At 54.3% G+C, this 25669-nt stretch overlaps 3 protein-coding genes and 2 pseudogenes across 3 annotated transcripts; all 5 read right to left on the bottom strand.

The window, feature by feature from the left end:
- Positions 1 to 1557: 1557 nt before the first annotated feature.
- LOC149744850 (transmembrane protein 102-like) lies at positions 1558 to 4410 on the bottom strand. The gene is given in 6 exon segments (XM_089901763.1): positions 1558 to 2255; positions 2258 to 2542; positions 2545 to 2990; positions 3088 to 3214; positions 3249 to 3410; positions 4398 to 4410. Coding segments are annotated over 6 exon segments (1617 nt in total). The 3' UTR covers positions 1558 to 1671.
- Positions 4411 to 5873: 1463 nt separating this feature from the next.
- Positions 5874 to 8720, bottom strand: LOC149744849 (uncharacterized protein SPEM3 pseudogene; annotated as a pseudogene).
- A 753-nt stretch (positions 8721 to 9473) lies between these two features.
- On the bottom strand, positions 9474 to 11231 carry LOC149744848 (uncharacterized protein SPEM2-like; annotated as a pseudogene).
- Positions 11232 to 12496: 1265 nt separating this feature from the next.
- LOC149744847 (acetylcholine receptor subunit beta-like) lies at positions 12497 to 18541 on the bottom strand. The gene is made up of 6 exons (XM_089901762.1): positions 18410 to 18541; positions 17959 to 18078; positions 17252 to 17414; positions 14118 to 14341; positions 12942 to 13082; positions 12497 to 12637 (listed from the first exon to the last, which is right to left on the bottom strand). The coding sequence occupies exons 1-6, from the start codon at positions 18539 to 18541 to the stop codon at positions 12497 to 12499; spliced, it is 921 nt and encodes a 306-aa protein (XP_089757888.1).
- A 3042-nt stretch (positions 18542 to 21583) lies between these two features.
- Positions 21584 to 25373, bottom strand: LOC149744846 (fibroblast growth factor 11-like). Its single transcript, XM_089900124.1, has 6 exons — positions 25200 to 25373; positions 24056 to 24071; positions 23404 to 23514; positions 23093 to 23196; positions 22269 to 22470; positions 21584 to 22005 (listed from the first exon to the last, which is right to left on the bottom strand). The coding sequence occupies exons 1-6, from the start codon at positions 25371 to 25373 to the stop codon at positions 21785 to 21787; spliced, it is 828 nt and encodes a 275-aa protein (XP_089756250.1). The 3' UTR covers positions 21584 to 21784.
- Positions 25374 to 25669: the final 296 nt, after the last annotated feature.

Raw genomic sequence — 25669 nt, 5'->3', positions numbered from 1 at the left:
TTAGCTCACCCCACCCGTGCTGGGGTGCTGCCAGTGTCTAGGGAGAACCTAACCTTGGTGTCTTTTCTTTTGCCACCCTCGAAGTGAAGAATCCCCCACTGTTTTTCACTGAAATCCCCCAAAAACTATGGCTTGAAATATCCAGACTGTCGCCAATCAGCAAGAAGAGGTTCCCAGACCATGTCTCTGGACGATACCGCTTTTTACCAAGTCACCCCCATTTCTAGTGGCACAGCATTCCAGCTGCTGAGCCCCTTTCCTCACCTTGTTACCATCCACTCCTTTTGAAGTCACCTCCAAATCCGCCCTTCCTAGTGGTTACACCAGGTGGTTGTCTGGAGGGCCCTGTGTCACCTCGGAATAAGGAGCATAGGTTTTTGGCTTTTTTCCTTTTTTCTGGCAGCCCCTAATTTCCTCGGGGACAGCTGGTGCTCTTTAGATCCCACGCCCTCCAATCCAGCAAGCCCCCCGTGAGAGGAGTGCACCCACGTTGTCACAGGTCCCCAAATGTGAACAGACCCACTATAAGTCAGAGCGCATCAGAGCTTTCTGTGACAGGGTTTCCTTGTCCTCCCTGGGACTGCCTATAGCGCCCCCTCTTCCTTCCCTGACGCCCCTCAACCTGTCTGGTCTTGTCGATCCGGGCACGGCTGGCGCTGGCTCCAGTTCCAGGTTCCTCTCTCCCTGTAGCCCGCAAGCGGAGCTTCCCCCCACGCCTGGCTAGGCGTCCCAGAACCCAGGAAGGAGTGAGGGTGCCTCTGCAGAGCACCCTTGTCTGGCAAAGTGAGCACTGGGCCTGGCGGCCGGACCAAACCGAGTGGAGGCAGCGGCGGCAGAGGTAGCGGCTGTGGGAAGCTGAGGCGGTGGCGGCGACAGCCTCTCCCCCCTCCTCGGAGAGCCGGTCCGGGGGCGGGGCAGGGGACCGAGATGCCGGGAAAGAGGGGGAGGTGAGGTTGGGCCGGCAGAACCCCAGGGTTCCTTGGAGGCAGGGAGTGGAGACGGTCTTAGAGACAGGAGGAGCCGAGGCAAAGCCGCATATCTCGCATGTCTCGGGATTCAGAGGAGGAGGGACAAGGAGGAAACTCCACTGAATGGAACTCTGGATGGTGGGAGAGGTTGGGCTTAGATAGATGGAATGGCAGATGCCCCGAGAATGGAGAAAGGGACACTACTGCCCAGGATGGAGGACAGAACTGGATGAGGAAGGTGGCGGGAATAACTGAAGAGATAGCAGTGGTGGTGAGGTCTATCCTGGGGTGAAATCCGTCCTCCTTAATGTCTCTGCCTTTTGTGAGACAAGTTCGTCAGTCCCTGGTCTCCATACCTTTCTACTTTACACGTTTTTTCAGCAAATATATTACCCCCATCCCGATTGACTCCTAAGAGAAAAGACCATAAGAACTGGAGGGAGATGGATGCCAGAGGCTGCACCGGAGTGGGAGAGGTGCTGGCCACAGATTTGGAAAGTGGAGAGGCCAGAATGGAACGATCTGTGCCAGGGATGGGGCGGGAGGAGGGTAGGAGGAAGCGGAGGAACCGGCGAGGAGTCCTTCTAGAACGGGCTCTTTGGGCCCAAAGTGCTCAGCCTGTCTCCCAGGTGAGGGGAGAGCAGTCCCCTCCACATCCTGCTGGCCAACAGAAGCACCTTCCAGGTTAGTAGGAACAGCATCTTTAACGGGCCCCGCCTCCCACGCCGTCTAATCCACCCCCCTTGCCTGCAGCCTTGGCCTCTTGCACAGAGGGGTGCAGGGTGCAGGCAGGGTCCCTGCAAAGCAGTGCCAACGTCCTGAGCAACGAAGCTGCGCCCTCCCCCACACGGAACTTTTGGCCACTCAGAAAAGAGTGGGGCAGCGCCCCGGCCTTGAGCACCTGGCCCAGCTCATCCAGCAACCCTAGGCAGCAGGCGCCCGCATTCTCGGCTCGTGCAAGATAGAGCGTGGGCAGCCGCTCACAGGCCCAGTAGAGCAAGGTCCACAGGAGGTAGGGCGCCGCGACCCTAGTCCTGGCCACCAGAGGGCGCAGCGTCCCCTGGTCCGCCGCGTGCGCTTGCAACAGGGGAATGGGTATGCGAGTCTTGAGCGCCAGCTCTTGGTGGGCGAAGCAGAGCTGCCAACCGGAGACATCCGGCTGCTCTGTGCCGCTCCCGCTGCCGCCGGGCACCAGGTAGAAGGAAGACGACTCTGAGGCCAGCGGGCCAGCCCACGAGTGGCTCTGAGCCCCCTGGGGCCAGCCGGCCATGGACACCATGGGGATCAATCGAAAAACAGGAGGCGGCGCGGGGGCCCGGGCGTAGCCAGGAGGATGGTGGTGACCCCCGCGTAGCAGGCTGCGTGGACCATGCGCGGGGCACCCTGAACCAGAAACGGGGACTCAGCAACCGCAGCCAACGAAACAAAGAACCAGACAGCGACCTGGGCGACGCTCAATATGGGCCATGCCTCCAGAGCCTCCAAGGGTTCTGGCACTGGGCTAATGTTGGTTGCTTTGGTGACGTCCACATTCGTTTTTTTCAGTGGTGAGGGAACATCAACATCGGTTACATTTGCTGAGGCAACTCTGGCACTGAAACATTACTAGGTGAGTTTTCCAAAGACTCGTGTGCTTCAGGCTCAGTGAGGTGTAGGTGGTCCATGGAGATTTGTGGATCCTTGGGAGATTCTTTGCTTCGGGCTGGGTGGATCGAATCACCTCCTCCTGGGACTGTGGGTCCTAGGCAGTCCTGCCATGCCTCCCCGACCAAGGTTCCATGTAGCTGCTCTGGGAGGAAGAGCCATGTGTAACAGGATCCCACGTCTGGTTGCAGCTCCTGCCCAGTGCCATCTAGACAAAGCATGGGCACCAGGAGTGTGAAGCCGGCCTCGTAGTGAGGTCCCCGAGCGTAGGGACCTAGAGGCGCATGCCCCAGATCCAGGGAACCCTCGCGAAGCCCACAACGAAGCAGCAGGACCTCTGCATCAGGAGGAAAGCAAGGGTCCCGGTGGTGAAGAGACCTAAGGAAAGTTAAGGGATCGTAAAGTCGTGATCCAGAGCTGCAGCGGGGTGAGACAGAGCTGAGAGCTGCAAGTTCCCGAAGTTTGGGAGGGTGACTTACCAAGCAAAGACAAAACAAAGTCCTTGGCCTGGAAGAGATTTGGTCCTGGCTTGGGGCCTTCACTCCAGCTTGCCTGCACACCCAGCTCCTAGATCAGCTGGGTTAGTTCCTGCACCCAGCTCCTGGATCAGCTGCGTTAGTTCCTGCTCTGCATCGACGGAGGAGAAGTCAATGTCCGTGAGCGGCCGGGCTGGGGCTGGGGGCTGTGGGCCCCACCAGGGAGCACTACCGCAGAAGCCATATGGCTCTGTCGATTGGGGGCTAGGAAATACACAGACGGGAGGAAGCCAAGACGGGCCGTACCTTTTGCTGCAGAAAACTGACCCCAGTTCTTATCCTTCCAGAGGCCAAGAGGGTTCCCAAGGCACAGTCCGTCAATGGTTCTGCAGTTGAAGGGCCCTAAATTTAGTCTTGAAAGAGAACAAATAAATACCTCCTCCGTCCTTGCCCTTTTCTCATATGCTAGTCCCCACTCCCAAGGAATGGCTCACCTGACTCAGCAGGTAGAAAGTAACTGTTTGGGCCCTCCTAACGAATGCAGTAACCTCCTTTGATGCACCTTGTCTACGTCCCCCTTACCTCTTTTCAGAAGAGACTAGTGGTTTGCAACTTCCCTCTTAGGTTAGCTACAAAGGCTGGGAAGAGAATGGATAGGAAGATTGAACAGGTAACTACTTCCTACTGCCTGTAAGGCCACATCCCTAAATTATAACCACGCCCCTTTCTGGAGACTGTCAGGGTGGTTCCGGACCAGCCCGGCCTCCAGTCAGAGTTCAGTCACTCCTTTCGCTCTGCAGAGATCTCGCGGCTATCCTGGGAGTTGTAGTTTGTCTTCAAAGCTACCAGGGCGTTGGGCCACGCCCCCACATCCTTCCCTGTTCCATTGAAGTAGTGCCTGATGGAAGTTGTAGTTTCTATGGAGATAGGCTTTTCTGTGTCTTTATGATAAACTATTCTGTGTCTTTACAAGGCCAGGTGAACCGCACGAACACTCCTTGGGGTTAGAACACAGGCCTAATAGGATGGATCTGAATAGCAAACCATAATGAGGGACATACTCTAGGGCATGCGGAGAAATAAGGGACTCTATATCTCACTTGGGAGTAGAGGAGCCCTGGTCATTTAAATCTAGAATGGTTCTTGCATGCAATTGTAACTTCACTTTAGAGATGAGACCGCAAGCCTAGAAAGGTTGCACATGACTTGTCCAAGGTCAGAGCTCAGCCAGAGAGCTGTTGGAAATGGGCTCTCCAGCTGGGACATATCTCCTTGGAATCGGTGGTGGTAACGTTAGACAAGAACACACCAACAGTGTGCATGTAGTGACCCAGGGCTGGACATCTGACTCAGGGAAGGGACATGTTAGTGTTGCCGACCTCAGACACACAAGTGGTGGCAGGGAAAACACTTTGGAATCTCACAGCTTGTGTATGTATACAGAAGAGTTATCAGGACTGAAAATCAAGTCCAGAAGAAACACCAGCTGGGCTAGGGCAGGGCAATGAAAACTTATCAGGGGAAGGAAATGGCTTTCAGCGACCAGTGCTCTCATGGACAGAGCTTACGTCCAGGATAAAACTAGGAGCCAGAATGATAGGACAGAAAGATAGGACACCAGAGACACGCTCAGAGATTAGAACAATGCATGCTGGACCAGGAATTCTTACATGCCTTTTTCCCAGGGGTCTGTCACCACAGTGAACTAGGCCTAAGTCCATGGGCAAGAAAATTAAGTGGAGACACCTTGAAAAATTTAGAGGCCTATGAAGGAGGGGACCCTCACAATCCAGGGCTCAAGTTGGGCAGCCTAAAACACAAGTTTTCCTAGTCACTGACAAAGAGAGGTCTTCTCGGTCAGTAACCAAGGGCCCTAAACACAGCCCAGAACGAGGGAGGCAAGTTTCCATACATCTGGTCGTGACCCAAGAGACCAGATGAGGAAAACTGAAGCCTGGGCTCTTTCTCACAGTCTGGGGAAATCAGGCATTGGCTGTCCACCCCCACATCTTACCTCCTCCCCAGAGGGTGGCTTCTGAGCCACCCTAAAAAGAGCTAAGTTCTCTGGGCTCTGGGGGAGCTTTAAGATGCTGGAGGTGGGTGACAGGGAAAGGAAAATTGCTCTAAACTCTAAAGCGCTGCTCTCCAATAGCATTTTCCATGATGATGGAAATGTTCTAAACCTGTGCCATCCAATAGAGTAGCCGCTGGCTCCATGTGCCTACTGAGCACTTAAAAGGTCATGGCACTGAGGAAGAGAATTTTATTTTTTTGGCCAAACCATGAAGCTTGCGGGGTCTGAGTTCCCTGACAAGAGATGGAACCCCAGCCACAGCAGTGAAAGCACCAGGTCCCAACACCTGGACCGCCAGGGAGCAGAATTGGATGCCAGGGAAATTCCGTTCCCTGAGGAAGAGAATTTTTAACTTAATATTTAACAGAATTAATTTTCCTTAATTTTAACTAATTTACATTCTATAGGCATTTGCCTAGTGGCTACTGTAATTGACAATGAAGCTCTAGGGCCTTGGGGATGACAGATTCATCTAGACAGAGATGGAGGGAAAGCAGGGATAGCTTAGGTCCTCATCAGGCCCTGTGGGATGGGGCTGGGGTGGATGTCCTCAAACAACCACAGAACACTTCTCTTGTCTCTTTATTCCTCATGCATATCTGTCCCCTCTTTTGCTAAGTTGCTCATCACACACTGATATCCCCACTCCTTGATGGTCTCCGGTGAGTTGTTGGATGTCTCTCGGTGAAGGCGCCTGGGAGACAGAGCTTCTCACTTGTCCCTGCCTGCTCTGAACTGTCTCTGGCGAGCGTCAAAGACTACATGCCCGAGTCGGGTGCCTGACCCAGGACAGTAGGGCTTCCAGCTGGTTTTGGGAGGCATAGACATCTGGCGATAACTCTGGCAGGCTGGAGGAACTGTATCCATGGGGTGGTACACCCGTTCTTGGCTGCCTACTCGCCAGGAGGGTGATTGCAGCACAATCAGCACAGGTACCTCTGAGAAGGTTAGCAGGTCGTTGAAGGCCACCTGAGCCTTGGGAGGGCAGGAGTTCTGACTGGGTGGAATAGAAGACCATGATATGTGCTGCCCTGCATCCTTGTGGAGGCCAGGATTTGGGATAAGGCATGAGTTGTTATGGAGGCCTGATCTCTGGGATAAGCCAGAGTATTGAGTAAGGGCTGGACCCTTATGGGAGCCAGGATGCTTGTGGCGGCCTGGATCTTGAGCAAGGCCTGTGTTCTTGGGGAGGCCTGGGTCTTGGATAAGGCCTGGACTGTTGTGGATGCCTGGGTTTGTGGTAAGGCCTGGGTTTCTGGAAACGCTGCAGACTTTGGAAGGGCCTGGGGTCCTTGGGAGGACAGAGCCTTGGTTGAGGCCTAGACTCTCATGAAGTTCAGGGGGTTGGGCCTGGCTTGGGATATGGGAAGTAGTGGATAACTGGAGAGGGATGGGACCCTGGGAAGAGAGCACGGACTGAGAAGACTTGGAGGTTGGGGGAAAGGTGGGGGGTTGTATTAAGGTGGAGGGCTTCTGGTGGTTGCTGTGTTGATGAAGGACCCAGGATCTGGGAGAAACAAGCGGTAGATAAAGAGTGCATGGTGGAGGCATGTTGCATGGTGAGTTCTGGGCACTGTTTGGAGAATGGAAGCAAGGTTGAGAAGGTACAGCATCCTTGGAGTACGGGAATCTGGGGTAGACTGGAGTCTGGGGGTCCGTGTTTCTCTTCTCAGATCTGCAAGGAAGGAAGCTGCAGTAAGGGAAGGTCTTGGACTGTACAAATTTGTCTTTGGCATCATTTGAGATCTTCCATTCCATATTCCCCAACTCCAGGTAACCCAGTATGGATGCTATGGAGGGCTTAGCACTGTCCCCACTACATTGCTTGAGTGTTTGTTCAGCTGTACCAGAGCTCACCAGACCATGCCCCTCTTGGGGCCTGGAGAGGGTACCCAAGTCCTTTCTGGAATACCCAGAGTTCTGAGGGGGACACACATGGAATCACTTCTGCTTTACCCTGCGGGCATCGCAGACCACACGGCCGGAGGAGAGGCCTTGGCTGAAGGCAGACATGGTAGAGAGAATAGTATCTAGGATATGGGTACGGGGGGTGGAAGGGACTGGAGTGGTCCTCAGGGACATGACCAGCGCTGGGAGAGAGGTTGTGGCAGAGATCGGGACAGGGGCCGGTGTAGGGGCTAGGGCAGGAGTAGTAGCATGGGCAGAAGGTGGGGGAGGGCCCAGAGTGCTGGCATGGGTATAGGTCAGATGAGCATGGGTCAGGGTGCAGACAGAAGTGTGGCCCAGGGACTGGGCTGAGGCACGTGTGGGGGCCTGGGCTTGGGCCCGGGCTGGTGTATGGGCTGAGGTATGCTCAGGGCCATGGACCTGGGCAGGGCTGTGCTCAGGGCTGAGGGCTGGGGAGGGGGCCTGGGCCTGCGGGCTGGTGTGTGCAGGGGGGTGGAACGTGGAGCAAATCTGGGACTGAGGTGGGGCGTGCTCAGACTGGTAGGTGGAGAAGAAGGTGTGGGCTTTGGCAGGAGTGTTCCCAGTGGGGTGCACTAGGGAGAAGGCCTGGGCCCAGGCGGAAGTGTGCTCATGGGCGTGGTCTCGGGAACAGGTCTCTGACGGGGTGGGGGTGCTCAGTGGGGAGGGCTGAGGAGAAGGTCTGCGCCTTAGCAGGTGCATGCGCAGTGGCCTGAATTGGGTGGCGGGTCTGGGCCCGGGCTGGGGCCTGAGCTGTGTCAGAGGGTGGGGTCTTAGTCTTGCTCTCTTGGGGCAGGTGGAGTGGAACCACGTCCACCTTGCTCATCCTACGGAGCTTGGAAGATGTCTCTTACCTGGAGTAAAAGTTGGCTTGGGACTTTAAGGCTGTGACAGGAGGGGCCTTCCCAGTTCCCACTACCCGCTCCTTCCACAGTCTCCGTGGAGCCTCCGTGGAAGCCCCAGCCCGTCCACACTGAGGCGGCATCCAGCAGCACTTAGAAGCCTTCTCATCTTTTTTGTCTGCTTTCCAGGAGTCAAGGTGGTTTGTGTGCCCGAGCAGGAAGCGTGGGCGATGGCGGGAGCGGGAAGAAACCCTTGAGCACAGGTTCTTGGGATCCACGGAGCAGCGCCTGCGCATGCGATGGCTGCCTACACCGCTGGCTTGCTCGTCTGTGGGGAAAGGCGAGATGGGTCAGGTCCTGGGTTCCTGAGGGGCTGAGAATCAAGGCAGGGATAGAAGAAAGGGGACAGGCCCACATCCCCTGAGCTCACGCTGGCGCCCACTCACCTTTGGGGAAAAGATGATTGAAAAGTGCCCGCAAGAATCTCTTCAGATGCCTCCAGAGCTGAGGAAAGAAGGGGAGGGTGGAGGCAGGGAGCAGGGTGAGCCCAGAAATCCAACCCTTGTGCGGCCACACCCCAGCAGCCCTCCCACCTCAGCCCCTTCAAGGCCCCAGGGCTCCCCCAACCCCGATGCCCAGATCCTGCCCTTACCATAGTCACCACGTGGATCCCCGCGATGAGGAAGATCAAGCTGACCAGGAGCAGAAGAACTGAGTCTTCTTGCTCCTGGCATTTCCTGGGGATGGGGCCAGGGAACGGCTTGGCTCCATAGTAGGTTCGCTCACCCATGGCCAGGGCTCCCAGGACTGCCTGGGGCCCCTGCCCTCCACTTTTAACTGGGAGAGAGGCTGGGTCATAATGGGGCATGTAGTGAGGTCACAGTGAGGGAGGGTGACTCCCTGGTAACCAGAGTGGCATTCCCTGGTAACCTGGGTGAGGTAAGCTCAGGCTGGACAGTCAAACAGGGCCTGTAGGCCGGCACACCTGCCCTCGAGCAGTCAATCATTCGTTCACCACCCGCTGACTCACTTGTTCAAATGACACATTCCATCTATGGCCCCTCCTGAGACTAGGAAGACCTTGGCCTCAGAGCCCTGTGCAAGGCCTGGCTGGAGTCCAGAGCCTCAGGCTTCTTCATGCTCTTCACTTGGCGTGGAGCTGGACCTGCCCAGATGTGGAACCCCCCAGTTTGGAAGCAGCTTCTTGTACAAGGCTCTTTGTATACAGGGACAGCTGAGACACAGAGGAGGTGCCCAGAGACCAGTGGTTTGGAGCCTGCAGCTGCAGACCTACTTAGTGCATGGTATAGGACCAAGAGGGGCCTGCTGGCAGGATTGTGGCCACTAAACCAAGGGGACCCTCAGGCCAAGAAGGGGACACTGGCTTCTTATGGCAGGAAGCCAAGGGCAGGGACCCAGGCAGGTAGAAGGAGTGGTGCTTCCAAGCCACAGACCACCAGTGTTTCCTGGACTCTGGCACTCCTTATTCCTCTCTCCATGCCCTGCCGCCCCCGCTCCCGCCCCCGGCCCCATTTGCTACTGGTCAGTTCATTTGCCCAGTCTGGCACCCATGAAGTGAGGGCCTCGAGGCCGAGGTGGAAGGTAACAGCGAGTTGTCCCGCGCTTGGCTCTCCTGCACTTGCCGCTTCAGCTCCAGGCTGTCATGCACCTGGTAGCTGTCAATGCCTCGCGGGTTCCTCCTGAGTGGCATGAAGGTGGGTGGGGGTGGAGGGTGCTCGGTAGCCTGGACGTCAGGCAGGGGCTGGGAGGGGCGGAGGAACAGCGCTGAGCTGGGAGCTGGGGCCCGCTGGTACGAGGCCTCGGCCAGCACCTTGAGGGAGGAGGAGGCGGCCAGAGGGCGCCACACGGGCAGAATCTCGGCCCATTTGGCCGCCCAGCGCCGCAACTCGTGGGTATCCCGGGAGCAGGTCAAGGGTCCCGTGGAGAGGTGCAGCCTGCGGTTGGGTTGGCTGTGAGCACAGCTGTGGAGGCTCCGTCCATGGGCCGGTGGGGAGCCCCGAGGCACCAGAACGGATGGAGTCACAGAGCCCTCCAGACCAGCCCGCCGCTGATCCCAGGAGTCATACGGGAGCTGACCACTTGAGGGGTAAGTGCTGTGCCCCCCTGGGACCCACGAGGGTTTAGGGGGCAGCCGTCGGGGAGGTGGTGGAGACGAGGTCCACTGGCAGCCTCCACATTGCCCCAGATATGGGTTGGTGAGCAGGGGGCCCCGAAGGACTGAAGCCTTAGCTCGGACTTGGCCTCCACACACTTGGCCATACGGTGCAGCTCGGGCAACTGGTAGAGACAGGGTAGTGGCAGGCTGGCCAGGATCCCACCCTCACAGCCCCAGAGGCCCACGTTGGAAGGCAGGCCCATATGCAGGTAGAGCCCTCTCCAGCACCCCCACGGGTACTTGTGTTGTGGGAAGGAAAGATCCTCCTCCTCCTGCAGGTAGAAGTCCGGGTCCTCCCGATCAAAGGAGGGCATCGGTCGCAGCTGTGACATCCCGTGGCTGCGATGTGGCCTACGGAAGCCTGAGCAGCTGTAGGGGAATTGTCTGCAGTTCTTCGGCCTCCACTGGTGTCTGCAGGGGTGGCGGCTGCAGCTGCGGCTAAGGTTGCGGAGATGATGCTAGGAGGACAGGGAGTAGCAAGTGGGCTGGGCCATCTTCACTTCCACAGGGTCCAGTGTGCAGTGGATGTCGACGTCTTGGGCCTTCGCTGGAGGATGTTTGGGGGAACTTTCACAAGCCTGTGAGTTTTCATCTGGCGGAGGCAAGAGTCTGTGAGGGCAGGGCAACTGTCTGAAGAGTTCAGGGTTGCGAACTTGGGGGCCTGGGTTTCTAGGGCCCTGGGAGTAGCGGGGGTGTGGTGCCCCCACCTGTCTTCCGTACTTACTTTTCTGATTAATCCAATAGATGGTCTTCTCTAAGGCATTCTGGAGCCCATGCCATACCTGGGGTGGGGTGGGGTGGGGTGGGTGAAAATGAGGGCCAGGCTCTCTACCCTCACCTCCCGTCCCAGCCAAGACCGTTCCTGCAGATGGAGGTGCAGGCTGCAGCTGGTTCCCACCCTCAGCCCTCTTCACCCCTTCTGGTGGTCCCCAACCATCGCTGACCGTAGTTGCCATGCTGATCCCAATGCTGACAAGAACGACAAGGCCCAGCAGCAGGAGTAGGAAGTCCTCCGCATTCTGGGTACTTTCTTGGTATTGATGGCAGCACCCCAGGTTGTCATACCAGAGCGGTTCTCCATGGTGGGGGGGGGGTCCTAGGGCCACCTGGGCCATGGGCCGCCACACCCCACCACCGGCCCTGACCCACAGTGCACTCATGCCAGGACCTGCAGACACCCACCAACAGGTGAGGGAGCATGGTCATAATGAGACACGTTGCAGGGAGTCACAATGCCGTGGTGGCCAATCTTTCATACACTCAGCTGGCCCTTTATGTGGCCATCTCTGCCCTCGGCTCCCGTTACATGGAGCCTAGCCCCAGAGTTCAGTCTGTCCTTCTGTCTCCATGGGGCCTTGCTTAACTTGATTTGCAAGCATGGTTGCTACAGATGAGAGACAGTCTTCATAGGGACTGAATCATGCATAAAGGATTTCCTCCATTTCATTGTTCGAGACATTATGGCAGCTTATGTAGCCTGTTGGGATTCTTCGAACTAGCCTGTACTTCTTAAAAAGTTTCAAGAGAAGCCAGAAATCCAAATTTCTCTGTGAAATATCCACATTTCAGAAGTAGCAAACCAATTCAAACTTTAAATTCTGCTGGACAACAACATGGGCCAAACAAAACACACCAGTTTGTAACCTCTAATGTATACTGTATAATGCTTCTGTTCTCATCTTCTCATATGATCCTCACACTAAGGAGCAGATACTATTATTAGCTGTATTTTACAGATGGGGAAACTGAGGCACAGGGCAGTTTAGTAGCTTGTCCAATGTTTGAGCACCAAAGCTGGAACTTGAGGTTTTTACAGTGTGCTTTTTTAGCCTCATTACAAATGCATCCTTTTAGAAATAACCTTTTTTTATCCTAAAGATATTACATATTACAAAATACAATAAACTACAGAAAGGTGAAAACAAAGAAAAAACGACCACTGGTCCCAACATGCAAACATAAACACTGTTACTTAGTGTATTTCCTTACAGAAAAAAACAAGTCCCTGTTCATTCAACCAGAGGTACCGGCTGTATAGGTTAGGATCTCTGCTAGGTGCTGAGGCTATTACAGTGAACAGACATAGTTCCTGCCCTCAGAAGGCTTACAATCTAGTTCTTGTTCTTTGTTCCATTCATTGCCAACCTAGATGTGAATATCCAGTGGAGCTTCTTCAAGAAGCCAAAGAGTAAATAAGCGGATAGTGCATTTCAGGTGGGCCCAAGGCCCCCGTCTGCCCAGTCCCACTTGGGCTTCCTCCCTAGATACGAAATGATGAGAGGATTGGACTCCTAGTGAAGGAATTAAGATGCAGAAAGGGATAGGACTTGAGAGTCCTACCAAACTCTCAATTCAACTGGCCGAGGACCTCGGTCTCGGCCCTCTCGTCCTCAAGGAAAGGGGTCGGGAGGGGGCAAGTGGTACGTGGCGTCCTGAAAGATGACGAGGGTCCCGACGCTCGTGAAGATGATGAAGGTCCACAGGAAGAGGCGGTCCACCACCATGGCCACAAACTGCCAGTCCTCCTTCAGCTGGGGGTAGGAAGAGGAAACTGTTCCTGAGCTCCAGGCTCCCAGCGCAGGTGGCCCCAAGGCCCTGTAAGGCACCCAGGTGCTCCTACCCCGGCTTTGAGACAAGGGCGGGCCCACAGAATAGCAGAGAGCGAAACTGCGGGTGACGGAGGTGAGTAAAGAACAAGTGGGAAACCAGGGGGTGGGACCAAGTGAGGCAAACTTCCAATCAGAAATCAAATCGAGTGCTGGGGGCGGAGCCTACGTTTGTGGGTGGAGCCAAGGCCACCCAGGCCTTGCCTTGGCCCACCCTCTTTGGACTCACTGCGTCGTGGTCCTCCTGTTCCTGCAGCTGTTGAGCGATGTAGCTGACTGAGGAAACGACCTCCCGTAGCTCGGGAGGCAGGCCCACAGCCCGGTGTGGACCATCGGTAAATCGCCACAGGTCCGGGGCAGGCAGTTCAGGCTGCAACCTAGAAGAGGCGAGTCTGTGTGGCCAAGACCAGGGCACAAAGACGGCCTGAGCCGGTGCACTAGGCCCCGCCCCAACTCCCTCCTCGAACGCCCATCCAGGTTTCAAAACGCGAGAGTGCCCTTCAGGTTCTCTCCGAGAGCGGCGACCTCTCTAGCCTTCAGCAATTCCTCCTATTCCCTTATGCTTTAGTTCCCACCTCCTTGCAAAGTGGGCAACAGAAGGGATAGTACAAGTCCCATGATGCTCAACCACGACATCCTCCGGGAGCTTAGGACACCTGCCTCCGCACAGTCTCCTGGGAACTGTAGTTCTCCCTCTCCCTTCTACGTGGGCGATGGGGAGTAGATACTACCTGTTGGGTTTGGGGAAGAGAAAATCATTTGGTGGCTTGCGGATGAAATATACACCTGTTCCTCGACCCCAGCCACTTCCTGGAGAATCCCTGAGAGGTATAGAAGGTGGCTCCGGTTTCTGGTCTCTCTCAGGATTGGGTCTCTTCAGACCCAGATACGGAGGGAGTTTGTGGATAAGATCTGCAGAGTAGAAGAAGAGGCGTATTGGAGGGGGCTCTTATGCTCTCAGACCAGAAGGGAAGCCGCCAACCACCCCCACGGCACGTGCCCATTCCTGCGCATGCGTGCATGTGTCCCACAGATGAAATGCAACTACACAGCCCAAGAGTTCTTAAGTGGGTTAGGAGGCATCCTGACTGGAAAGAAAAGTTCTGAGGGCTTCCACCCTGATAGTACCTAACCCTTAGAACGCTCCCCTGGGACCCACGATGGGCAGTATTGAGGAAGAGAGTCTGGGATCTACGCAACGTCAATGATGGGAGGATAAAATTAATTGGGCAACATTTCAACACCCAAAGACCTTGGCACTTTGACACTCTACTGGCAGTTGTAGTTCTCACTCAGGTCTGTGAAAGGGAAGGTTGAGGTTGGTGGGAGGGAGGAGCGATACCTGGACAAAAAGCCAAATACTAGGATTGAGAGTTAACACAGGTTGGAGAGGAGATCTTCTTACCTGATGGACCCAAAGGGGCATTTGTTGGGTGTGGGGTGAGCGATGGTGCAGGTTGAGGTCTACGACGCTAAGGATGACTGAGAAGGTGATGAGGACCATGGTAAACATGAGGTATTTGATAATCATGGGGACAGACAGGGAGGTCTCAGGCACCTTGTCTGCCGGCAGCAGCAGGAACACAGGAAGGGTCAGCAGGGCAAAGGTCGAGAGCCCCATCTTCTCTCCTTGGGGGACAGAGGGGAAGGCGGAAGGATTAGGCTTTGCCAGAAAGCAATCTCCCTGGCATAATCAGTGACCGTGTTTCTAGCCCACTCAAGAACAGGCTTTTGGAAGGGCCAACTGCATGCAAATAACTCCTACATTTATACCTCCAACCTGGACTGATTCCCCTAACTTCCACACTTGTATCCACCTGCCTACTTAACCTCTCCATTTGGGTGTCCACTAGGCATCTCGAAATTCACATGTCCAAAACTTAATTCCCTCACCACCGACTCTCGCCGTAGTCTTCCTCAGTTCACAAATGACAACTCGATCTTTCCTGTGGCTCCGGCCAAATCCCTTTGAGTCATTCTCAGCTCTCCTCTATCTCATCCCATATCCAATCCATACCAAACCCTGTTGGCTCTACCTTCAAAATATATCCTGGAACTGATGACTTATCACATCTACCACTACCATCCTGGCACAAGCCACCATTACCTCAGATCTGAGTTATTATAAAGGCCTCCTCTTTGCTTCATCCTTTGCCTGGCTGCTGACTGTTCTCAACAGAGCAGCCAGATTGACCCCATTAAAATGTAAATCAGATCATAACACTCCAGTGGCTTCCCATCGCCTTTAGCATAAAAGTCCATACTGAAGTCTACAAGGCCTTCCCATTAGTTCTCTGACTACATCTCATACTGTTTTCTCTCTTGCTTACTTCATTCAGTTATTTCTTCATTGGCTATTTCTTGAATATGCAAGGCACACGCCCACCTCAGAGATTTTTGCATTCACTGTTAACTCCTCCTGCTAATTTCTTCCCCCAGATATCTACCAGGGTCATTCTCTCACTTCCTTCAAGTCTTTGTTCGACTATTGATCAAACATTCCCTTTTTAGTGAGGCATTGACTGACCATCCTATTTTTATATTGCAACCCCTGTGATAAACCGTAGTGGAAAAGCATATGAAAAGAAATATATATCTATAAATGAGTCGCTTTGCTGTACAGCAGAAATGAAACACAACATTGTTAATCAACTATTTTCAATAAAACTGTTTAAATCAATAAATAAATTGCAACCCCTAGCCCCATTCTCATCCTCCACAAACACTTTTCCCACTTTTCCTTCTTAGGGATTGACCTCTCCTTATATACTATCTAGGAATTCCCTGGTGGCACAGTGGTTAGGAATCCGCCTGCCAATGCAGGGCACCTGGGTTCGAGCCGAAGCTGGGAAGATCCCACATACCGCGGAGCAGCTAAGTCCGTGCACCACAACTACTGAGCCTGTGCTCTAGAGCCCGCCAGCCACAACTACTGAGCCCACGTGCCGCAACTGCTGAAGCCCATGCGCCTAGATTCTGTGTTCCACAACAAGAGGAGCCACCGCAGTGAGAAGCCCGTGCACTTCAACAAAAGTAGCCCCTGTTCACCACAACTGGAGAAATCCCCCGCACAGCAACAAAGACCCAATGCAGCCTAAATTAATTAATTAATTAATTAAAAAAAATAATACACTATCCAATGGGTTTATTTATTATGTTTGCTGAGTGTGTCCCCACTAGAATATAAACTCCACGAGAGCAGGGATTTTTGTCTGTTTCATTCACTGGTGTATTCCCAGCGCCTTGCACATTACCGATGTTCAACAGATATTGTCAAATGAGAGTGGACCAACCCCTGTAGCAGGAACTATATAGCAAATCGAAGGATCTAAAAATGAACCCAAGTATATAAGAATATGCCAGGTGACTGGTTATTACTGTGGCATACAACAGGCACTGAAAACTTCATGGAAGGTATTGAAATAAGTAACTATTATGGTCTGTTCTACTTTAGTCCTGTAATATTGGGTTCCAAGATTTGCCTTGCTCCAGGAAGAAGGAGAAGTTACATGTGGAAGTGTGTTCTAGAGATGCATCACTCTCCTTCCCTAGACTGAGAGAGGGCTTGATTACAGAGAGAAGGAAAGCGTGTGTTTTTTGTTTGTTTTGTTTGGTTTTGTTTTGTTTTTCAGGCCACAGCAGTGAAAGCCCAGAATCCTCACCACTAGGCTACCAGGGAACGCCCAGGAAAGCATGTTTTGAATATGAGAGCTTAGGATTTCAGTCTCTGAATCAGACTAGTACTAAGCAGGGTTGGAACAGCAACACTGCCTCTCTCTGTGTAATGTCAGGTGAATGACTTAAACTCACTTAGCCTCTGTGAAACGGGCAGACAATTCAGTACTTACCTCACAGAGTTGTGAAGATTAGAACTGAGTTAATATATGTAACACATTATTTGTATTATCTTATAGCAAGTGCTCCAAATTAGAAAAGACTATACCTACACTTACACAAAGCTTACAGAGTACCAGGCATAGTTCTATTAACTCAGTTAATCCTCAAAATAGTCCTATGGGGGAGGGACAACGACTGTCCAATCTCCACATCAGGACACTAAGAGATTAAGGAATTTGCCCAAGGTTACTCTGTTAGCATATTGTGCTGTCTCCCAGAGAAATGCTGGCTATGATTTCCAAGGGACATAGGAGGTTAAGGGACTAGTAGGCGGCATTTGACAAGGGGGGGAGGGAGGATGCCAGGAATGGGGAAAGGGAAAGGAAGCGTTAGCTGAGCCTGGGAGTTTGTTGGTCAGAGGAGTGGCAGTTCCAAGGATGAGATCCTAGAATTCTGAAGGGAAGAGTTCAGAAGTTACTGGGTGCAGAGAAGTGAGCAGCAGAGGGGAGGTAGAGCTTGAGGTTGGAGGGGAAATCTGGATGCAGAGGCAAAGGCTCTTCCTGAAAGGAAAACCTGGGTGAGATTGCTGAAGCACAGTTCATGAAGGCTTGAGTTGGCAGGAAAACTTTCCCTGTATTATGGGTGAAGAGCAAGAACCTGAGCTATTGGTAAGAAGGAGTGCTGGGCCCCTTCCCCTCTTACCTGCATCTGGTGGCAGGTAGAAGACGAAGATGGCCAGAAGAGTGATGAGGATGCATGGGGCAATGATATTGATCAGGTAAAAGAGAGGCTTCTGGCGAATGATGAGGTACAAGGTGACTTCTTCACGCTGTCTTTCCCCCCCTCCCCTACGATCCACTGGAGGCTGGATTAGCGGAGAAGGCTTGTGAATAATCTCCCATTGACCATTCTCTTGGGGGGAGTGGGGGGAGAAGAGAAGGTGACACAGATGTGGAACCTGTCTTTGTTGGTGCCAGATACGGCTTTCTTTATTTTCTTCCTTTTCTTTTTTTTTTTGCCTCACTGCATCATGGCGCTGCTTGTTGGATCCTAGTTCCCCAACGTGGGATTGAACCCGGGCCCTCAGCAGTGAAACTGTGGAGTCCTAATCACTGGAGAGCCAGAGAATTCCCAGATATGGCTTTCTCTGCCACATCCTAGAGCAGTGGGCACTGATGTAATAAGGGGCTAGCTATGGTCCCTGGGCTGGACAACCCATCTCTAATAAATTTGAGCAAGTCTCAATTTCCATAAACACAAAATATAGACAGTTATGCCTATCTTGCTGAACCCAGAGGGAATCAATGAGGGAGTGTATTTATCAGCCTGTCAGAAACTGGAAATCGTAAAGCCCATGGACATGGGAGCCAAGCCCACTCACCAATAAAGGTGCCTTAATGAATGGGCACTTCCTGCCACTCTTGTCCATCGGGACGCAAGCCGGTCTGCAGACTGACTTCTGAGCTGTCATAGCTATAGAAACTGAACACCATGGTGCAGTTCTGCCAGTCAAAGGGGAAGTAGGTGACCTGGATGGAGTGGAGAGTCACTAGAGCTGCCAGAGAGCTGGTCAGGGCTGGGGGAGTTGGGGAGGTCACAGGGAGACAGGGATCACCAGTGGGAGATCACAGAGAAGTGGAGTCACAGAGGAATAAGAAGGTTATGCAGGGAGGTCATGGACAATGGAGGGGGGGGTCACTGAGGCAGACTGGAAGTCAATGAAAGTGGACAGAGAAGATGAAACTCAATGGAAAATCAGAAGGGTAAGAGAGACGTGAGGGTCATGTGGATTATGAAGGAGGGATATCTGAGTGAGGGTTTCTAGGAGCGCCTTGAGTTTCCCATGCGGGGCCCGGACACCTGGATGCTGCAGCTGCTGCGATAGATGCCCAGGGGCTGCCAGCGTACGGAGCCCTCGGAGGACACCATGACGTTGATGTCCAGAGCAACGTCAAATTTTCCGTCATTGCTGCCTGGAAAGAATCTTCTCATCTGGGATCAGGCCCCTCCCTCCGGAGGCCGCGCCCCTCCAGAGGCCCTGCCCCACCTCCCAGACTCTGGGAACATCCTTACTTGTTTAGGAGCACCACGTCTGGTAGCCACACGGATTCCGCAGTGATGCGGAGTGAATCCATGCTCTCTTGCTCCTCAGAGTCCCAGCTCAGCCTGTAGTCAGTCCACTCCTAGGGAAGCAGAGGCTGAGGGGCCGTCTGGGGCTGGAGGCTGGAAGGAGTCTTGGGATGTGCGAAGGAAGCCCGGGAAGGCAATGCAAGGGGGGAGAGCTGCGCAGGCATGGTCTGTGGTTCTGGAGGCCAGGGCTCTGTTTAAGACTCCACCTGCACTCTTTGGGACCCTATCAACTAATTTCCCCTTCTCTCTCATCGGACCCCAATTTCGTCTTTCTGTAAAAACGAGGGAGTTGCATGCTAGTGTCTAAAACAGTGGTTTTCAAACTGTAGTTAACGACCCTTTTCATAGGGCTGGAATGAAATGAGTGGCCCCAAACCAGTGTTCAAAATAATTTAGAATGAAAAATGCATGGAATGCAGCTCCCATATTAAAGATAGGTATTGTTTCCTGAAGCTTCTGTTTCAGTTAAAAATGTGTTTTCTGAGGTCGTGATGCAAAAAAGAAAAAAGAAAAATCTTACCGGCTGGAACATTCGAGGAAGTTGTAAAGGCAACGGGATGCCCGCCCTTTCCCACCCTGCTGGATTCTCCGTACCAGGTCTAAGCAGACCTTTGGGCTCATCACCTCATCCTTCTTGTTCTAGAAGCGAAAATTTTAAAGGGTAGATATGATGTCAGTGTAGAGAAATGAGGGGCTCGGTGGGTAAACTCTCTCTAGAAACTCCCCTCTTTCTCTGAGTCGCACCCACTTGGGTTCAAAGCCCACCTCCTATAAACTGCGTTGGCTTAAGTTCCGCCTCTATCTCGTAAATTTCCTGCTGGCCGTACAGTCAGCCAGTGCATTTACCAGTCCCGGGCCCGGCCGGAGTGAATCTCTGCCCGCTGTTGTTTATTGAACCTGTCCGGCACCAAGGTCTGTCCCAGCCTGTGACCCCGCCTCAAGGCCCGCTCTCCGGCCTGTCCATCGGCCCCTGTTCCACTTTGAGATCTGCCAACAGGCCAGTTCACCATCCTGCCCGGCTCAATCCTGGCCCATCCAGCAGCCACGACCGCAGCTTGTCCATTAATCCGATTAAGACACATCTACTAACTGCCCATCAGACACCCTGCCTGGCCTCGCCTCGGACCCCGCCTCAAGTTGTCCCTGGGTTCCACCCTGCCTAATGCCAGGGCCCCCAGCTGGCTAGTGGGCCAGACTTCAACTCCCTGCGTGCGCCCTCACCAGGCTGATTAATTGCGCTAGGCTGAGACCAATGCTGACCTTAACACAGTCTCCCACCTCCCACACCGGCCTCACTGAGCTATCATAGCTGCAGCAAAGTTTCTGGCAGTGTGGGCATTACGCCTCTGAGCCGCAGGCGCCTGGAGGAGAAAACTGAGTGAAGCCGTGGTGCCCGGGCACAACCTCTGGCCCTGTCACTGCCCCTTTGAGGTCCAGGCTTAATCGGGTCGAACGGAGCCGCCAAAGCCCCCAGCAGCAGCAGGAACAGCAGCAGCAGTGCCCCTGGAGTCATAGCACACCCGCGTCGTTCAGTGAGTCAGCCTGGGTGAGCCGCCAGGACAGCCAGTGCAGGGGATGTGATGAGGCGCCCAGGAATGTGCACCTGTCATTGGGGGGCAGCCGCCAGCCTACCCGCAACGCCCCTGAGACTTGACTCCTCCCTGAACGACTGCCAAAACCTGCTACCCACAGATGGCAGACAACACTTCAATTGTATGAATCGTCTTTAATTGAGAAAGCATGGAGTGGAGACTGGTCCCCTGGGAGCACAGTCTTTTTGGGTACCTAACACCCAGCTGAGGTAAAGCAAGTTCTATTCAGTTAGAAGCTGGAAGGGTGTATGAGGTCTAGAGACCAAGAGGCCCTCACCCTCCTTGGCCTGACATGTAGGGGAGAAGGGTGGGACTTATTGCTGAATTGGTGTCTCCTCATTTGAGGGGGGTCAAAGCTATGTCCCATTTGTCTTTTTTATTCTAGACCCACTACCCTAAAGACCTCAGCTTTAAAGGGGACCTGGAAGGAATTCCTGCTGAGGTAGCCAAGTGTTCATGTCCCCCCAACTCAGGCACAGTTCTAGTCATGCCCTGGTCCTGCCCACTTTCCCATCCTAGCTGCCCTTCTATGAGCCAGTGATTCCTTAGAAAACTCCCCTGTCATTCCTCAGCCTCTGTTCCCTGGAAGGGCCCCAGCTGAGTTGCAGGAGCTAGAAAATGCATGTAAAATATAAGTTTAGCATTCAATAGGAAGAATAAGATTTTTGGAAAATTGTCTAGGGAAAACAAGAAGTTCTGGAGGATCCATGAAGAGCTTAGTTCTTTGTGAATCAGAGCTGGGTCCTTAGCAGAGCTCTTGCTTAAGAGGTATCATGAGAGAAGGTGGGAGCGTGGATCTAGAACTCTTACTCTAGACCAATAACATGCCTATATAGGCTCTAGTTCCATCCTAGAGGGAAGTGCTGAGTGTCGGGGTCTATGTCCTAGAGCTGAGATTCAGAAGGAAGTATGGCTCCGTATGTGTCTAGAGCACCATGCTCTGGAACTGGGTGTCTCTGGGGTAAGAAAGTTAAAACGTGTGGTGATTTGAGACTGGCCCAATTCAGGCCAAGACCAACAGCTGGACAGGGCCCAAATCCAGCCTCTCTCTAGATGGAAACCAGGGGTCCATCTGGGTGAAGGACAGAAGCCTGATGGATCCAGAACAGAGCCTGGCAGCATAGCTGTGTTCCAGCACAGACCCTGGGTGCAGAAATGGCCCTGCCTGGGGTGTTTGGTGTTCCAGAACCTGTCAGGAACAACGCAAAAGGTGGAGTAGCGAAAGAAGGAAATTAATCCTGGGCTGCAGTGGACCGATAAGTCTATGGCTTGGTGGCCATGAAGAGGGCAAAGGGCTCCAGGACGTGGCTGAGCCTGCAGTAGGGAAGATTTACGCCCTGGTTTTGGCAGTTTTGGAACACCGGCGCCATGTCGGGAAAAGGCTTTGTAGGGTGTGAGTGTGGAAGGAAAGAAGTGATCAGCCAGGACCATTGTCAGACTTCCTCCTCTCTGAACCCTTTCACGGGCCCAAGGATCTAAGGATCTCAGCAGCCCCGGAAGTCATGGCCGGCCCCTAGTCTCCCTCAGGGTAGAGCACCTGGAGGGACGTGGCTGCTAAGGACAGGAGTGTGGCAGCAGGGGTGACAGCAGGGCCAGAAACAGGGCTGGGAGAGAGGCTCTGGTGGTGATGAGGGCAGGGAGCCTCCAGTCCGGGGACTACATGGCAGGGGGCAGGTTGACTGGAAGGGGAGGTCTCAGGGACACTGTGGAGAGAAGGCTCCCAGTACACAGCCACTGTGAAGGGGAGAGAGAGGAGCAGGAAGGAGAGTTAGGCACCAAGAGAGCTCTGAAAGGGCTCCCTTCCCCTACACTACTCCTCTGGGAACCCACAGAAGGAGAGCTTCCCAAACCTCCAAAGGCCAAAGCCTTCCTGGCTTGACCTGTCATAGCATGTGTCCTCTTACAACACTTATAGGCCCTTAGCTGTGTGTCCCTAAATGTCCATGTCAAGGTCAATACCGTCCCATGTGGTCCACCTCTTCCCTGGGGGTCCATACTCACCCTCCAGGAGCTTGGCCCAAACTGGGCAGCTGCCTTGGTCTTCTTGACTCGATTTCCCTTCATGACTCGGCCCTCCTTGTCCAGGCCCATGTACCAGGCCCGGCCAGAACGACGCTGGCCATAGCGAGCAGAGGCGTTCAGGACAGAGGAATTCTTAAAGATGCACCCCTTAAAGCGACAGTCAGCTGTGAAATGAGGCTGAGGAGACAAAGACCCAGAAAGGCACACACAGACAGAAGGACAAAAAGACACATCACTGAACAGAAGGGAGCCCTGGGAAGAACAAGGCAGGATATCATCCATACGTTTGAGACTGGGAGAGCCAACTTCTGAGTCCACACAGGAACTGGGAGAAAGGGAGCATGAGGAAGAGTCTGGTGGCCCCCCGAGTGCCGGGAACTAGACTTCTGGGGGCCTGGGATAAGAAGATAACTTCTCTCTGCTCTACTCCCAACCTCTCACCATCCAGGGCACCGGGAAGGAATTTCTGCTTGGAGGAGTTCCTGAATCCTTCCCCAGCATCCTGAATGACTCTGGGGAAGTGAGTAATAATGAGGTCTAGAGGAGGTTGGAGAAGACACAGGGGTCCAAAAAGGTTGTAAGAGTTGGACATTCAAAGAGCCTGGGAGTATTTAGGAGGCTACTGGAGGAGAAGGGATTGGAGGGACGCTAGAGGAGGTGCTTTCGAGCAGGCAGTGAGGAGAGGGTGTCGGCAAGAGATGGAGGGAAAGGAATCCATGAGCTGCAAAATATCTGTAGCTGGGAAGGCTGTACCTAGGGGAGTCCCCTGACTCCAGGCCACTCTGTCCCCTTGTCTCACCGAGCTGTAGTGCAGCCCCTCAGCGTTCATGACCACGTAGTGACCCAGCTTGACACTCTGGATGGTGACTACACGAAGCTCCACAGCGATCAGGTTGAAGTGGGCTGGGGGTGGAGAGAAGGGATAGCAGTATCCCAAGCCTCCAATCCTCATCTGAGACCCCCCGCCCTCAATTCTGGTCCCAGTTCTACTTCTTCTTTGCGGGGTCAAAGAGCCAGACTGAAAACAACAGAACCTGAAGCCACAATAGGACTGTCATCCCCTAGGCCTGCACTCCCCCTTCCCACCCAGCAGCTGGATTCCCCTCTCACTGAAAGAGCTGGTGTAGTCTGGGGTGTCCTGGATGCTCCCATCGGGATTCACCTGGAGGTAGAAACCCTGGCGGCAGAACTGTTTGGTGATCATGCCTTTGAGCTGAGGCTCTGGAGAGAGAGACATTCATCTTGGAACGTGACATCTCTTTTCCCAGAAACATTGCTACACTTGGCGGGATGAGAGGAGAGAAAAGAAAGGAGGATGGAGGGAAGGAAAAGGGTCCCAGTGCCCAAACTCCCTGACGCTGTAAGCAAGCTCTCTCCCACCTCTCTTTGACTCCAGAGGAAGCTGGGGTGTGGGTCCCTTCTGCTTCCTCTAACCAGCTTTCAGTTTAATTGATTGAAACTTATTTAAAGGCTTAATTCCTACTCTACAGCTCAACCAGAATGGGGGGAAGGGAGAAGAAGGAAGAGGAAGGGGAGAGATACATGGAAACGCAGAGGACAAAGGGAGACAGGCAGAGCTGCTGAAAGGGCAGTGTGTTTGCGAATGTGGGGGGCATTAAGGTGACCCCAGGGTAGGGGCGCCCCCTCAGGAGTGGGGTTGGGACTGGGCCTGACGCTGACTCAGCACCTGCTGCTGCAGCTGCAGCTCGCTTTGTGTGGTCCTCGCCTTGGCCCAGCCCCGGCCTGTCTGAAACTCACCCACCTGTCTGTCTGTCTGTCTGTGTGTCTGTCAGTCTGCTGGCTCACAGGGGGCCAGCCCTCCCTGAGGCTCAGCCTCTCCCCTTCAGCCAGGTAAGCCGCCTGGGATGGGGGGTATTCAGTACCAAACCAAGGAAATGTGGGAGGGGGCCAGGGAGCTGGTGAGGCTGGCTGACACACGTGGGGGCTCGGTCCCACACAAAGGGTGGGCTGCTGACCGTACCACAGCGGAGTGCCGGCGGTAGGGGTAGGAGGATGTCAATGGGGTGGTGGGGGGTCTCCCCCTAGGGGAGCTGAAAGCAGATGGGAGCGAGGCCAGAGGGACTTCCCGCCTGTCACACCTGGACGGGGACCACAGGCTAACCCTCACCACTCTCCTCACCTGGCGCTTGCGGCCAAGATCCTGGGACCCACTCGTAGATGGTACGACCACCAGTTTTCGTGCGGGCATCCAGCCGTGTAGTGTGTCTGAATTCCTCGTGGCAGAGGGTCTCCTGAGCCTGTGGGGCCCGATTTCTCAGCTGTGTAGTCGGTCGTGGGGGATTGCACAGCTCCCTTCTTGAAGTGCAGGTCACGGGAGGGGGTGCACAGAGGGAAGGACTGGCGAGGTAGTTGCAAGGACACCCAGGGGAGAGCTGGGGAGATTGGTACCGAGCCAGGCAAGCTAGACGAGGAGGAATGGATCCAAGGCTCGGAGGAGCGGGAGAACCGGGACAGGGACGGGGCTACCGGAGCCGCAGAAACCCTCGGGGTGACCCAGGCGTCTGGATTCCTCAGCCCCCTCCACTGGGCATTGAAAGAATCGTGAGAGACGGCACATAGGCAGAGGGTGGTGGGGGTGGAGACTCCTGTGTTGGGAGGGCGTGGCGAGCGGGAGCTTCCAGGATTCGGGGCACCAGGCTTAGCCGCTCAAGCCTTCCCCTTGTCCTCGAAAGCGAGGAGACTCGGAGTTATGGGCATGAGACAAGGGAAACTGAGGCATCGTCTGGCCAAGAGTTTGTGATCCAGGCCCACCTCCTTTCACTTTCGGGGAGTCCCCATCAGTCGGGCACTGCTTTTCCGAGTCCCTGGCCTCAACATCCCAGGCGGAGAGGCTGACGGCCCAGAGACCCCTCCCCAGGCACCCACACGGGCAGCGGTCCGGTCACGCGGGCCGCCCCCCCGCACAGTCGCACCTTGGACAGCAGGATGAGGAGCTGCTTCTGGCAAAGGGACTTGGTGCTGCGGCGACACACGCGCCACTGCGCCAACACGGGCCGGCTGCCCCCGGGCTGGTGGACCTCCCGCTTCTGCCAGATCAGGCTGCTGGCCAGTGCCGGCATGGTGCCCTAGGGGGAGGCACCCCAAACCCGGCAGGCTCCCAGAGCACGTTGGGCCACCCAGGAGAAACCAGCTAGCTCACCAGCACATGCTCTTCACTCTCCGGTCCGACTCGCCGCCTCACCCACGGAACCTGAGGATAAGCCCTAGACGACCTCATCCCGGGCACCAGCTCCCACCCTTGGGCCTCGTGGTAGCTTCGTCAGACCCAGCAGCCTATGTACCTCTCAGTTGACTCAACCCTCGACCTTTGCTCCCCACAGAAATCTCCCCCTTCTCTGATCTGCAATGTCCCTGT

This window comes from Delphinapterus leucas, chromosome 19 (assembly GCF_059928025.1).
Source record: "Delphinapterus leucas isolate spDelLeu-1000000601 "Yukka" chromosome 19, BTC_Dleu_Yukka2, whole genome shotgun sequence".
NCBI classification, from domain to species: Eukaryota; Metazoa; Chordata; class Mammalia; order Artiodactyla; family Monodontidae; genus Delphinapterus; species Delphinapterus leucas.
The sequence above is the reverse complement of the archived record's forward strand: the minus strand, read 5'-3'. Positions and strand labels throughout refer to the sequence as shown.

What these genes read in the sequence shown, in the direction of transcription:
- LOC149744847 (XM_089901762.1), bottom strand. Translation starts at nt 18,541, where the DNA reads ATGAGAAGATTCTTTCCAGGCAGCAATGACGGAAAATTTGACGTTGCT. An exon ending in GCAGCAGCTGCAGCATCCAG is followed by an intron (nt 18,079 to 18,409) that starts GTGTCCGGGCCC and finishes CACTCCATCCAG; the next exon opens with GTCACCTACTTCCCCTTTGA. An exon ending in ATGGACAAGAGTGGCAGGAA is followed by an intron (nt 17,415 to 17,958) that starts GTGCCCATTCAT and finishes CCGCTAATCCAG; the next exon opens with CCTCCAGTGGATCGTAGGGG.
- LOC149744846 (XM_089900124.1), bottom strand. Translation starts at nt 25,373, where the DNA reads ATGCCGGCACTGGCCAGCAGCCTGATCTGGCAGAAGCGGGAGGTCCAC. An exon ending in AGGGGCTGCACTACAGCTCG is followed by an intron (nt 22,471 to 23,092) that starts GTGAGACAAGGG and finishes TTGTCTCCTCAG; the next exon opens with CCTCATTTCACAGCTGACTG. An exon ending in GCCAAGCTCCTGGAGGGTGA is followed by an intron (nt 22,006 to 22,268) that starts GTATGGACCCCC and finishes TCCCCTTCACAG; the next exon opens with TGGCTGTGTACTGGGAGCCT.